This window comes from Branchiostoma floridae, chromosome 18, assembly GCF_000003815.2.
Source record: "Branchiostoma floridae strain S238N-H82 chromosome 18, Bfl_VNyyK, whole genome shotgun sequence".
Taxonomy (NCBI): domain Eukaryota; kingdom Metazoa; phylum Chordata; class Leptocardii; order Amphioxiformes; family Branchiostomatidae; genus Branchiostoma; species Branchiostoma floridae.
Genome location: NC_049996.1, coordinates 9,698,010 through 9,712,949, shown reverse-complemented (window position 1 = coordinate 9,712,949; position 14,940 = coordinate 9,698,010). Strand labels below are relative to the sequence as shown.

Sequence of the window (14,940 nt, the reverse complement as noted above, 5' to 3'; positions counted from 1 at the left end):
TGTTTTATGCCCACCGGAGGGAATCTGCTTGGAGATTATGTTCTAGCCAGCCTGAAATTTTTTTCTGTCTCCTGGATTTTAAAATGAAATCCTGAGTGTGTATGCTACCATCTTTGACTGGCCATACCCCTCGGACAGCATTAATACTATCTTATGGCACCTTAGGATCTGCTTGGAGATTAGCTGTTGCTAAACTCACTAAGAAAACCTGGCAAATTAAAAACAAACATACAGTCAGATATGTCCAACTAGCTCTAACGTTACTGATAAAGTCAATATGGGATGTGGAATAATAACCACATAAGTTACAGGTAACTAACATTGGAATACATAACATTTATAATTGATGTCACTCACAATTCTATCTGTAATATCTACTAAGTTTGTCATAGTGTTCAGGGCTAGTATGTACAATGTATGGGACATTTTCAGAGTTTTATTTTGATGTGGTGACAGTAGTGCAAAGAGCACCAAGATGCATCTTTGTAGCTGATAACTTAATGTTGGGTATATATTTTTTGCATCTCTCTCCACATCTTCTTTAATTAAAGATATTCTTATTTCAATACCTTAAGATTGCCATTACATATAGCAGTAGTAGCACTTTACAAAGGGGAAACAGTCGTGTGAGCATTGGGTACACCAAGAAAAAGTTATTTGGTAACGTTAAGGTGTGTGTAATAAGGTATAAAGCTCCTTGGTGTTATAAATTTTCCTTATGCTAATATGAACACAGAAACCTTGTAATGTAGTCAAATTTAAATTCAAGCCCACAACAGCCCCAGTGTCTTCAGTTTGTAAATATCACTTGTTGCTATAGCATGAAGTTATTGTCCCACTCATCCCTATGGAGAATGCACCTTTTTCTGACCTTGGTCTCTGACACTGTACACCAGGTGTTCTATAGAGAAACAAACATCAGTAAAGGACATACAAACAATAGAGAAGAACTTTGGAACTGAATTGGCCGTGCTACATTACTGAAAGCTACTGGCTTTACAAACAGGTATAACCAATTATTGATCATAAGTACCAGTACAGGGGATCACACTTCACAACACCTTAGAGTAAATGTGTGCATAGCAAACAAAAGACCAATGTCCTTTCAGAAGAAATTTACTGAACTTGGTTTAATTTGACAGCTTGGGAGACGTGTGGAAAATGATTAAACTTTAAGTAGAGGTTGTTATGATCCTTAGTGACAAAATGTGTAAGATGAAAAGAGAGGGATAAACTGAAGTATCTTTTTGACAGGTTGGTTGAGCCGGCGGGGGTTGTTAGATTTGCTAATCCCTTGGAGTACATTTGCCGTGCTCTCAGTCACCGGCACCCCCTCGCTTAAGATATTACGTCTGGCTTTACATTTACATTCGTCCATTTTTACTCTGAACGTTTGGTCATTTATTTCCTTGCACCAATGTGTTTTAATTCTGACCGGATATTCCGGCGTTGTTGGGTGGACAACGCTGTGAATTGAAATTAAAAATTCCGCGCAGTGACCACTGGAATTTCCGGAGGGAGGGAATTGGAAGAGCCAGGAATCTGTCGGGAGGCCCGGGCACGCGGTGCAGGTTTGTGTCCACCAAATTTTCATCATTTTCGCGCGGTTTTGCGGCAAATTAGCGGTCAATGTCGAACTTCAGGGCTTGTACCAGACCCAAACTCCCGACAAATGGCGGAAATAGAGCGGTCCCTGCCCTGTGATTGAGACAGGAACGGATAGTTTTGTACCGGCTGTTTTGCCTCAATTACTCTTTGATGATGCATTGACTCGACTTCAATGTCGGTTGTAGTGTGTAACGTTACCTTTATTGTTAGACAAAGTGTCTTCTGTTTGAAGTCCTTTTCATTCCCTTGCTACTTATTCTGAAGAGTCTCCTCGAGAATTATCAGTGACACGAATCATTTGATTGGCGATTTAAGATTTAAATGCCCGGAGTTTCCGAGTGACATTTTATTCCAAGCTTGGATGTCGAATCGCATCTCCTTTTTTTACTCTCCAGGATTCGAACCGTCCAGACTAGTTTGAGGACCGTGTATCTAGTTTGTGGGGGCTGACAGTGCCCTGGGAATTGAACCAGTGACCTTGGGGTCCCATTCCAGGCGCAGTTGTCCCTGGTGAGATCTGCGGTAGCGAAGTGAGGGGGAACCGCTGGCGGAGAGACAAGGGAAGATGTCTGCAGCCGAGCAAGCCGGGACGTCCTCAAGTTCTTCCTCCAACTCTTCTCGAAGACCCAAGGACCAGAGAGACAACAACCTTAAGCTGCTCAAGTCCACCAAGGCGCTGTCCACCAGCGCTAAGAGGTACCAGATCAATTCGGCATTAATAACATAGCGACGCTGCATTTTCTATCACGATTAATCATGCCAGTCTCTCCTTGTAATACTGCCAATCAGCTCATTTGCATATAAGCTAAAACCTTGTACTGTTGGACACAGAAGTTGGGGAAGTCGGCCCGATTTATACCATCTTGTTGGTTATAAAGTCTAGTTTGACGTGGATGTGGAATTGGTGGTGTTTAAGGGCGGGGAAGGGAGTATGGTGGTGCATAAAATAACGGGAGGGTCAGCTGAGGCGGCCATCTTGTGTGTGTACTTTGCACAGTGATTATGTCGCCTTCCTTTGTCAGCTTCTGCTCATGGTTTATTTTATCGCGTCTCCAGTTGTTTTGGGGGCAGGGATATTTCCCTCTGGGTAACTCTCACCTGTTCCTGGCCTTGTTTTTGTGCAGGATCCAGAAAGAGCTGGCAGAAATCACGCTGGACCCACCACCCAACTGCAGGTAGATAGATGTGGAGTTGTGTTAAGGTTAAGGTGAGGTTGTGAGAGTGGAGGCTCTCCCTACACAAACAGAGCCGGCTTTCCACACAGGTGACAAACAAAGGGTCCTCCTGAGTACCCAGGTGTCAAGTAGCACCTGAACAAGTTGGGGTGAAGATGGCCAGGGCTTGGGTTTCTACAGGTGGGGTCGGGGCAAAGCCAAACATCTTACATCTGATTCCTTTAAAAGAACACTTAAGAATGTTTTAACTTTCTTTGCCCGACCGTTATAATGATAGTTACATGTATGAGGTGTATGTTTGTGCTTGTCTCTCTTAAGGACTTAGCAAAAAAAGCAGTTCCTAACCATGTGAGCAAAGGAACTGTCTAAAAGTAAACAAATGAGTGCTACATACTTGTAGCAATGTAGGACTAATACACAATATTGTTTCAAAAGTACTAGCTGTATGTTTAGCTTATCTACTTTTTGCTGAGAGTACTTTGTTTAATATTCAGGTTGATTAACATTTTCTTTGCAATTCATGATTATCTGACTGCGTAATTTGTGGCCATGCTCCCCCTATTCCCAATGGTACTAATATATTTATGTTTGCCATGAAAATTTATAAGTGTCTTGGAAAACTAGCAGTCCACCATAGGGACAATAGAGAAGCTAAAAAGATGCTCGTTACGAAGCGGACATTAACTGCCCCCTGCATGACATTTAAGATTATTGATTTGATCATTACAGTTTTATGACCATGAAAATGTTGCATGTGACCTTGCATTTAACGAGGTATTCTCAGGTCTGCTAGGGCCCTGTCTGCTCTTCGTTAACATTTCAGTCCGTCATGTTTCCTTTTAAAAATGCAAAATCTTGTCAAAGTCCATCAAGCCTGAGGTTTTCAATAGTCCCTAATATTGATACTATGAAGTAAATGTAACAAAATGCAGTGATGATGAATAAGGGTTGTAATTTTGTTGTAGATATTGGGGCAAGAATATAATTTAATGGCCCGTAAACCCTAAAATAACAGTACACAGTAAAATGATGCTATCAGAACTGGTGATGGTAATTAACTGCATGTGGGAAGATAACATTTCAACATCGATTTGATTATTACACATTGAACACTGACCCAAAGATTGTGTAAGGCCATGCATGATTTCCAGACCTTTCAGTATTAGTGGTATAATTAGGCATTTGAATTACTTAATTTTCATAAAGTATGTAGCTAGATCTATCTTCCAATACAGTCCCAAAACAGTCATTATTCTACTAACAGTCATCAGTGACAGGACTTCATAACAAGAACAAAATTTAATCTAAATTGACAGCCAAGGGAATGTCGTGAAATATCCCTGTGCTTTTAAACAAATATTGGAAACTGACCCATGAGGAATATTGAAGGTTGATTGAAAGTGAAAGCGGTTAGTCCTGTATACTTAAGCAACTTTAACATCATGCATATTTTCAGACATAACCATATATTTTTATCATTGCATTGATGAGGTAACAAAGACAAGTAGGAAAAAATCACTTGGGTACAAGAGTGACAAGACTTAAATTCTACCTTGATAGCGCATGTATTGAAGTTTGAGGTACATTTGTACCCATAAATACTTACATATAGTATGATATACCATATTGTAAGGAGCTGCACCCTTACATATAATACAGGGTATTGCAATGCACAGAAATAAGTCAACTCTTGTCAGCAGTCAACCATACATTGGCTGTTTGACATAAGGTACATTGTATTCATTTAATCAGCCCCTTCGCTCAGTCAGGCATTGACATTGCCCTTTCAAATACTGAGATGCAGTTTCCCTTTAGCTTCCTTGTTCAAGTTGTTGTAGAAAAGTGTTCAGAAATTATGAAAAGATTGGAAACTGCATGACTGTACCCTTTTGCTATGTAGGAAGGCATCTGTCTTATGTTGCCATACAGTGCATTACAAGTCATAGACATTACCTTCATTAGTCAACTTTTTTCTCAGCAGTGTACCATGATTATGTATTTTGTATTAATCAGCCCCTTTGCTTAATCAAGCTTAGACATTGTCCTTTCAAATATTAATCACACAGTGATTCCTTTCTGTGTTGCTCATTGTGTATGCATGCTGCACATGGCTACATTAGTCATGTGTGCAGAACCAGCATGGCTACTCGGGTAGTTCATATCAAACCAGGATTACAAATAAGCTGGTACAGTTATAGGCTGTGAGATTGTAACCCAGATTCACATCAAATTTTGATGGACTTGATGTGTGTAAAGTGAGGGTAAAGGTACGTCTCATCCAGACCCTAAACTGTGAATGTCATGGTTAGTGATGTCTGTAAACACTGAAGCCCCCTCGAGAGAGAATTCAAAGCTGGCAGGTATTTATTTCATTAAAGGTCGCTCGTGTTTTTATTTAGAGGCAGACTTGTTATGGTAGAGTATACCAACAGCATTAGCATACCGTAAGCATTCTCTGTTGTTAGAGGGTCTGCATGGGGGGTCCCGTGCTAAATTCAGAAGAAGAACCATGATAAAATCTAGGAAGGCAATTACACAAAATTTAACTATCTCGTTACAACTTACATGAATAAGACAGTTTTCCCTACGAACTATTTGAAAGCAAAGTAGGCTGCCTACGCCTTATCATTATGGAAAAGGTTCACACAGACCCTCTTGCTAATGCTATACTGGAAGGCAGAAAATACATTTTACATTTGCAAAAGATTCATATCAACTCATTTATTCATGGCACCCTTTTCTTCTGTATGCCAACGAGAAAGCGGTTTTCATATTTTCAATATCATTTGTATTAGGAAACACTTTTGATTTAATTTAGGCTGGTGAATACAGCATCAACTTAAGCAGCCCCACCCTATGTAATGCAGGCATGTTGCCCTTCAAAGCATGTCTCTCCCAGGTGACTGTCCTCTCTGGGACTAAACCATGAATATAGATGTTGTTTTTGAATGAAAGTGTTGTAGACATCATGTACGTAATGCTGGCATGCGACATTGCAAAGTTGTCTCTACTCCTTAGTGATAGCACAAGAACTGTGGCGTCCTTTTAATCAAATAGTAAAGGACAGAACGAAAAATTTCAAACAAATCAAGGGTTAGGAGACAGCCATGGACCTGTCATTTGATGTTTGTACCCAAGGCTTGTACCAGTGTCTGGTGATGTTTTGAAAATAGCAACAATTGCTTTTTGATTTCTTTGTTGGTTTATCATTATCAATGTGGTTGGGTGATAATGGTCTATTGTTGCCTTATAATTAGGTTCAGTATGAATCTGTGGGCCATAGGGGTTTTTCTTTAAAGGTGAAGATTTTATAAAATAATAGCCTTCCAGAAATGACATACTATTGATATTATGCTTTGAAAAATAGAACGAAAAGCTGTGAAACTTTATGTCATATATAATCATGGCACTTAAGCACTAGACCAACTGTAACAATGCTATAGATGTAGATTTTCAAATGGCTAGAATTATGTTCAAAATGTAGGGGGCAACAAGATTAGTAACAGTCATTCCTATTACAATTTGATTTGGACAGTTTAGTCACCTAAAAGTACCAGTAGAATAAGTGAAAATTGCTTTGGAAGTTGGGGTTGTTTGTTAACAATGTAATGACTCTCCAAGTGCTTCTTGACGTCGTTTCTTGTTAGTCCTCTTATCTATTGACATCAGAGGAACAAAGGAGGAGATAATGACTGGCCTTCTGCGGGGCCATTGTGAGTCTTTGAAGTAGGATCATGCCCCTGGTCTTTTGTTTAGGTCGTCCTTTTGACGTGTTGTTCTTTAGGCCTGTATCAGACAGCAGCTCAGGCATGAGCCCCTCCCCACTTGACCCTGATGTCTAGCTTCCGAAGGTCGTAAATTTATGTTCTATTTAACGGTTTCTGAATGTACTGGTTTTTAACAATGCTAGGGACCCCAGGGTGTCCCGGTCTTTGATCCATTTGTTTTGTGTGATGTGTCCAAGAACTACTGTTAACACTAGCGGTTACTTTAACTCACTAACTGCATGCTTTTTCAGTAGGCGCGGTCTTATTTTGGTTTCTTTGTTCTTGTAGGAAAGTGTTCCTGAAATTGTGATTGCAAACTGGATGTATACCCGCGGTGTGTAGGATATTATCAGGCTCGAGGTTTCTTTATGTACAGTGAGTTAACAGATGGCATACATGAAAAGGGGGTCATGAGATCAGATGAAAGAGATGGTGGATTTCCATTGCGTAGACTGCAGCAGGTGCCTACTGATTGTTAGATAAGGTCCAAGCTGCAGTGGAGTCCCACAAAATCTTTATAGCACATTTATAGCCTCAGATGTTAGTTTAGGAATCAGGTCAAGTGAAATATACCAGTAAGTCAAAAGGGTTTCGTTAAAAAAGCCAGATCACATGAATGGTGATTTCGGACAGTAAGATATACACTGCCAGGTGGTGTATCCATAGCATTTTGTGGCAATGCATTCATTCCCATTCAAAGCTACATACATGTATATGCATGATGTTGTGGCATTACAAATACATGTAGAACAGCATAAGTGGGTACAACAATCCTGATCATTCATGTTCAAGAGATTTAGGTATGTATTAGAACAAGGTAAAGACTGGGAAGAAATTATATGTCAAGTCCTTAAAAATTAACACTCTGGGTAAATTTTACCATGTCGGACTGTTCTATTCCTATATTCTGTCTTTCCAAAAATCTAGTAAACTATAAAAGATACATGAAGATCCCAGAATGGCCTCTTTATTCCGATATATAGACTTGCATGTGCGTGGTGAGACATATCTTGCAATGTTGTCCAGAGCATACCAAGTACAGAATTATCCGATACAGCTGGTTTGATATCTGTTGCATCACGCAAGTGACCCTGTTCATAAAGTGGCGCTGTCTATTGTGTGTAATTTGATTGACAAATCGTATAAGGCCTCCGAGTGGCTGTGCCAAGACCTGGATGCAAAATACTGTAAATGTATTTGAGTTTGCGGTGATTTACTTTCGCGTTAGCGGGGAAATGGAGTTTTCGCGGTGGTTCCCTGTGGCGCCATCAACTGTAGTCACATACTATAATGGAAAAATGTTTGCGGTGGTTTTAGAATTTCTGGTGAAGTGGCTAAAACCGCGAACATAAAACTAGCGCGAACATTTCTGCATTTACAGTGTTTTCCACTCTGTTTTAAATATTGCAACATCCCCAAACAGATTCCATGCTTGTATATGAAACGTACCCTGTGATTACTTATCAACTGTTGTTTGTTGTAAACAGTGTGACTAACATGTCAAAATCTGACTTGTTATATAGGAATATGTTATATATGTTTTATATGTACCAGTAAGATTAGTAAAGCCATGCATTCGCACACTAAGTTATCCTATGTTCAACTCAATGTACAAGCACTTATAGAGCTCAAAATACTTCATATCATCTGTTTTCTGTAGGATGCATTTCATAACACAAGATGTTTTTTACCTGCAGTCTGCAATATTTTTCTACAGATTAGAAATTAGTAATAGAATTATGATAAAATCGTTGTAACACACCTTTATTCTATATCTGCTCAGATGTACGTAACTGATCTTTATATTGTTTACCCTTTAAACATTACCCTATTGATTTGTGCTGTAACCAGAATGAACCCAGTGACACTGTAAACTAACACATAGCTTTGAGAACAGGGTACAAACTAAAAGTACTTTCCAGCTGTTATTTTTGGAGGATTCAGACATCCAACTTTCTTGTCCAGAACTTTCTTGTCCAGAACTTTTTCCAGAAGCCAGATTGCTTAAAAATTACAGTATTATTGAATTAGAAATTTTACAGTCGCTTTTGTTGATTCCTTGGTAACCCACAAAAGTCCCTTTTTATCAGTCACATAATTTGTTATTTACATCCTGCTGTAGATATAGTTCACCTTTGCACTATATAATATAAGAATGATTTATTAATATGACACAAGAGGTATGCATAATAATTGCATACTAAACCAGAATATGTACTAGATCTGCACTATACATTTGACCTTTTTGTAAAAGAGAACATAAAACAGGAAAATTTAGGGCTGGAAAACTTAATTAGCTACTGATTGTTGTAAATGACTTTTTGATAGTCCATGAAGCCTCCTGTTCCCATGTGTTGTAATTCATGGGCTTTTTCATCATAGTTCAATATAACATGAAAATTTGAGGTTTTAGATGACCGCGTCTGGATGTGAGTTTAGTTCGCTCAAACATAAAGTTGTATCAGAAGTCGGTAGGCAGAAGGTTTAAACGTGATGTTAGAAACTGTGAATCATGTTGAACATTTTGATCTACTAAGGCCAACCTGTACTTGTTAATATGATTATACCCCCAAATTTGGCTCAAGAACAACAGAGTATTGTGATTGTGCTTAAATTTTTATTACTACAGGTGATATTATATTGGGTACATATGAACCTGGTACTTGGCTAGATGAAATAAGTGCCTGTTGTGCATATTTCATGTTTTTGGCAAAGTAAACTGTGGTGGGATTTGGCTTTACAGATTTGGCTAACCATTATGTTTCTGTTCTGTTAAAAAAATACAGAGTCGGGTAATGCTTTTAAGTTAAAAAAAACAACGTCTTACTTAACACAAGTCTCTCATGAAATATGTTTCTGGTCAGATGCATACTTGTAGCTAAATATACCCAGCTGCATACGATAAACCTTGTCATCCTATCTTAAGACCTTTATGATCCAAGTAGTGGTTTTGAAGGCTCATCTCCATTTCTGATTGATGTTATAGATAAAGTTAACGTTTTTTCCTTTACCTCAAAGATGCCTTAGCCTCAGTGACATGTGTTGCATAACATGCAGGAATGGAAACCATAGTAGATGACTCAAACTCAAAGGATAGGTTAGCTGGTTATATAACGATACATGTATATTATCTAGGGTTTATTCAATTGAGATATGGCATGTTTATTCTTGTTGCCACTGTGATTTCATTTGAAAGGAATGTAAGAGGTTGTATCATTGAGTACCCTGGAGGAGTATGATATCTATTTAGCATTAGAGAAAATCTTAATCCTAGAGACATTTTAAGAATCTGAATTCATGTATCAGTGGCTACTCTGGTAAATCAAATTGTTCTGATAGATTGTAGGGCTTCTCATAATAGAGAATGAACTCTATCAAGGCAAGGTTAGGTTCACTTCTAGGATCTCTGATTTGATGAGACCATTTCAAACACACTGCTTTAATGCCTTAAATTGTATCATATGGTATTGTGTAACATATGGTATTGTCATACCATATGTTTTATCATGATATGTCAGTCTTATACTCTTGAGCCCTTGAAAAATCAGGCATAATGTAAAACCATGATCTTTGCTTGTTTGGTACATGTATAACTTCTAGGGCTAAAGGGAGTAATTCAAATGAAGTGTAATGCAATGTTGCATGATAGCTAGGGCAATGGTTTTGCAAGGCAAGTTCAGTCAATGACTTATGTGAGCAGCATCTTCTGTTGAAGGAATCAGTGGTAACAGTTCTCCTTGACCAGATTGTGGGGACAGGTCTGATTTCAAATTTTCACTCATAAACAAAATGCTTGCACTAAGCAGCACCTTTCAAGAAATTACAACCTGCAGGCATTTGAACGAAAGAATATAGGATATCGGCGTACATTATAACATTGGCCATGGGGAAAAAGACTGGACTAGATGCAAATGGGAAAAGGATTTGAACGCACCCCATATTTCAGCAGCTGTTTCTTGAAGTAAAGATTGGTAACATTTGTAACATTGACCCTTGCTGACCCCACCTCCTGTGTACCTTATGTGCAGGATATACGATACAGTCTTAGGCAAATGAGTAAGCAAAGAAAGCTGCTGTCAAATTCCCAAGTCAGGAGCTGAAACAGGTAACAGTGGGAAAGGAGTGATTCATAGGAAAAGAAAGAAAGCTTGTTCTATCTACTTAATTTCTTTAGCAATACTAGTAGCTGTCTTGTGTCTGGGTTTCTTGCCATATCTCAAGACAGCAGCAAGTTATTAAAATCAATCTTTGGAAGGAGACTGGGAGTTTGACTATCAAAGGTGACAATACATGAAGCAGCTGCACTTCTTGATGAAAGAGCTGGGCTGTCTACCTGGGCTGTCTACCTGGGCTGTCTACCTGGCCTGGCTATCACGTCAGGCTACTCAGATCCCCCCATTCATAGCCTCATCATATGGCACTCAGCTGATTGACAGGCATAGTAATTGCTAATCTCCAACCTGCCAGTGACCTGAGGCTGGCCTGTCCATGTACACCACTGGCTGGGCCCTTCGGGAATGTGTCTGGGAGGCATTCCTTGCAGGAACACAAGTACCAGCACTGTGTGTAGTAATAATTATGGGGATGTGTCCTAGATCTTAATTTTGAAGCTGTTTAGTCTTGCATTGCAGGACTACATGTATTCCTAAAAGCTGTTAGTCAGGACTATTCCTAAAATGACGTATTTGCAAAGTAACAAATGACTCCAATTTCACATGTTATATAAAACCTAGTCTAGAAGATACTCCTTTATCATTCTATTTTGCAAAAAGATTTTATAACGGTAAGGTTTTCTTGTTATTTCGGCAATATGGCATTACTAGTACAGTATAAGTACTAGATTGGTCTGAAAATTGCAAGCTAGTAATTACTTAGTATTTTGTTTGTTCATATATGCCCCTGTGGTGAAATCTTGCCTGGCCAATCTTCTCGGACTTCTACCTTGTTGTGTTGGGTAAATGTTTGACCTAGAAAACAGAGGTCCTGTGTTCATATCCTTTGACATGTCACAAAAGCTGTGCTGGTGATACAGGACTTTCCCCACTCCATCCAATTGTACAAGGGGGTTGGAGAGATTATTGGCAGTGGAAGGAGAGGATTGGGCTCTGTCCTGGACACAAAAATTGTCCAGTGGATAACAATCTAAAAGACTATGTGACTACCGACAGGGTCCTCCCCAGAGGATGGAACAAGGGCGGCCCTCCATTATGTTCCTGGCCCAGCACCACTATAACGTTACTACTTTAAAAATTTAGTGTGTTTCTTCCTACTTTCCTGGTTGGGTTTGCTAAAATTCATGACAATTCACAGATTGTTGTGCCAAGCGGTGTCACTTTTCCAATCAGCATTGGCTGCAAAAACTTGTGAATGGGCGATGATCAAAACAATAGTTTTAACTATTGTTAAAGGAATTGCTATTATTCTCGGAGAACTTGACACATTCTGTCATTGCAAAATGATCCCATTTTCATGAAAACACTTAAACAGCGCAAACGTGTTTACTTCACAATCTTTACACTTTACAATCTCAACTTGTCAGAAAATAAGATTAGGTTTTCCAAAAAATAGTCATCTTACCGTCAGGTCATTTTTGCCAGTCTCTCCACTTATATATTAAAAATTATGGGGAGAAACCTGACCGAGAGTGTATATGTCAATATGGCATACTAGTATAGAGATCAAGGAGGTACATGTAATTATACCCCCTTGGTCAGTACAACTTTAGCTTTACAGTGATTTATGCTCGTCTTTCTTGTTGTGCGAGCTGATATTTTCTGTCCTACAAGACACATTCCCGAAGGGCCCAGCCAGTGGTTGCGGCAGATGGACAGGCCAGCCTCAGGTCACTGGCAGGATGGAGATTAGCAATTACTATATGCCTGTCAATCAGCTGAGTCCCATATGATGGGGCTATGAATGGGGGGATCTGAGTAGCCTGACGTGATAGCCAGGCCAGGTAGACAGCCCAGGTAGACAGCCCAGGTAGACAGCCCAGCTCTTTCATCGAACCCGCACTTCTGCTGGATATCAGGAAATGGTTAGGCAGGTTTTAGGGTATTGGTTAGTCGAGATCCATTTGCTTTGTGCATTTATCCGTACGTGTGGTGCATGATGATTTGTTTCTGTTACACTTTGACAAAGGTATGAATGTATGCATGCACAAAGTATGGTTGAGTGTGCAATCAATTCAAATGAGGCTAAATGGCTTTTATTATATATACATGTCTGCATGAGGCACATACAATATTTTTTGCGACAGGTTTCTTTTGAAACTATAAGGAGAGCATTTTCGGAGAATCATGTCTATGACTTTATGTGCGGATCACAACACCAGTATCTGCTGCCTGTGATCTGCAAGTATTGTCTTCCTATCTCAATAAATCAAATCAATCAAATCAAATCAAATTAAGGAGAGTTTTCTAAATTTATTGTGTTGAACACGTTGTGTGGAGGTAACACAAGTTTACCTTTTGAAGTGCTGTTTAGTTTGTAGGTACATGTGTACTTAAAGTCATCCAAAATGTTCCTTAGCTGTCGTGTTTTCCTCACACAAAATTGCCATTCTTACTGACTGGTAATGTACATCTAACAGGTGCATTTCTGGGTTAAAGGTTTAACCCTGCTGTAGCTATCAAGAGGACTTTTTTCTGCTTTAAGCAGCTCATGTAACTTTATCCCCCTTCTTTTGTGCTGACAAGGTGTGTACCCTATAGAGAGGGATTGTTTGGCCAGCCCACTATATGTCAATCCAACCATGGCACGCTGCCAACAAAAACTGTACAACCAGTCTGGACACAGTCTGCCTTTCTCACTTCCCCATCTTTCATAGTAGTTTATCCCAGTAATGCAAAATATGTACTTGATGTTGTTTTGACTGTACCACGTTAACATTTTTAGGGGGAATTTTTGGAATTGTAAGATTGATACTTACACTCAAAACTAATCTCAGAATCCTTGAGTTTACAACTTGATCACTGTTAGCAATTTGTTTGCTTTGTAGCTTCACAACGCCACCAATAAAGCAGTTGACGACTAGCTTTTGATAGTATTAAAAATTACCGGAGGCAAGATTTAACTGTCAAAGGTGAGCGCTAACAAGCCGAAACACCTGCCTGTTAAAGTGCGGATTAACCCGGGGTTTTCCACCTGTGTTGTGCCGCTGTTTACCTTTACCCCGGAGATGTTTGTTTTAGGCGCCATCGGAAAACAATATTCTGTCAACAGCCTTAATCAGTGTTGCTAGGATAAGGTGTATTGTTGGGCCTGAATGGTGGAACAAGTAAGAGTTCTCAAACACAGAATAGTGGAGACAAACTGTGTGCTATTCACTCACATAGTAACAGTCTTGCTATTGTTGAATGTGAGTCTGGATTATTATAAGAGCCCCCTCTGTAAGTGCTCCCAAGTACAGTCTTGTAGCTGATTTTACCTTGTATTTCAATGTATCAAATCTTTTCAAAAGATGACAAGAATGAAAGGTGAATTGCTGTGCCATTAAAAAGGGGAGCTTCAAATAAAATCATCTGTGATTTCTAAACAGCAGAGAATCAATATAGAACAAATAACATGCATTGACAATCTAAGGGATATAAAGAAGCTTAGTTTTTTATTGAAAAATGTTTATTTTCTTAAAAGTTCTGTATTTTTGTGTTTTTCCACAGTGCTGGTCCGAAGGGTGACAACCTGTATGAATGGGTGTCCACCATCCTGGGGCCGCCTGGGTCTGTGTACGAGGGTGGAGTTTTCTTCCTGGACATCCACTTCTCTCAAGACTATCCTTTTAAACCTCCTAAGGTGAGCCTTGACTATTGTTGGAGATTTTGTGTTGACCTCTGTTTTAATTCATCCTTAGAGAGAAAGGAAGTGACACGACTGTTAATTTTGCCTGTCCAGGTGACATTCCGGACCCGTATCTACCACTGTAACATCAACAGCCAAGGTGTGATCTGTCTGGACATCCTGAAGGACAACTGGAGCCCCGCCCTCACCATCTCCAAAGTCCTGCTGTCCATCTGCTCACTGCTTACTGACTGCAATCCCCGTAAGTAAATCTCTTTTTTCCAGGACAATTATGTACAGCTAACAAGATACTGAATTTTCAGAATTCTTCTAACTTGCCTAAAAGAAGGTATTCCATTTTTGGATTATCAATAAATGATTATCATGCCTCTGACTTGACTTTAATGACAGCTTTTGTGGTTTCGATAGTAATCATGACTCTGCTCATTGAGAGTGGTTTATATCTTGCATTGATGATAAAGTATTATCATATAGCCAGGCGCCGCGGACCAATCAGAAGGCCCCGTTCCACGTTGGTTATGACGCCGTAACACGTAGATTCAGGCCAGGCAGGTGGGTATCGCTCCCCTGATTGGTCAGAATGAATCGAG

General features: G+C 39.5%; 1 protein-coding gene across 1 annotated transcript in view; it reads left to right on the top strand.

Moving 5' to 3' along the window:
- Positions 1 to 2,173: 2,173 nt before the first annotated feature.
- The window catches only part of LOC118405769 (ubiquitin-conjugating enzyme E2 E1-like), a gene marked incomplete at its 5' end in the record, with an annotated part of 16,290 nt that continues 3,523 nt past the window's right edge, over positions 2,174 to 14,940 (top strand). Inside the window, 4 exon segments of the mRNA XM_035805503.1 lie at positions 2,174 to 2,304; positions 2,733 to 2,783; positions 14,212 to 14,344; positions 14,444 to 14,591. Of these exon segments, the coding sequence (XP_035661396.1) occupies positions 2,174 to 2,304; positions 2,733 to 2,783; positions 14,212 to 14,344; positions 14,444 to 14,591 (463 nt within the window).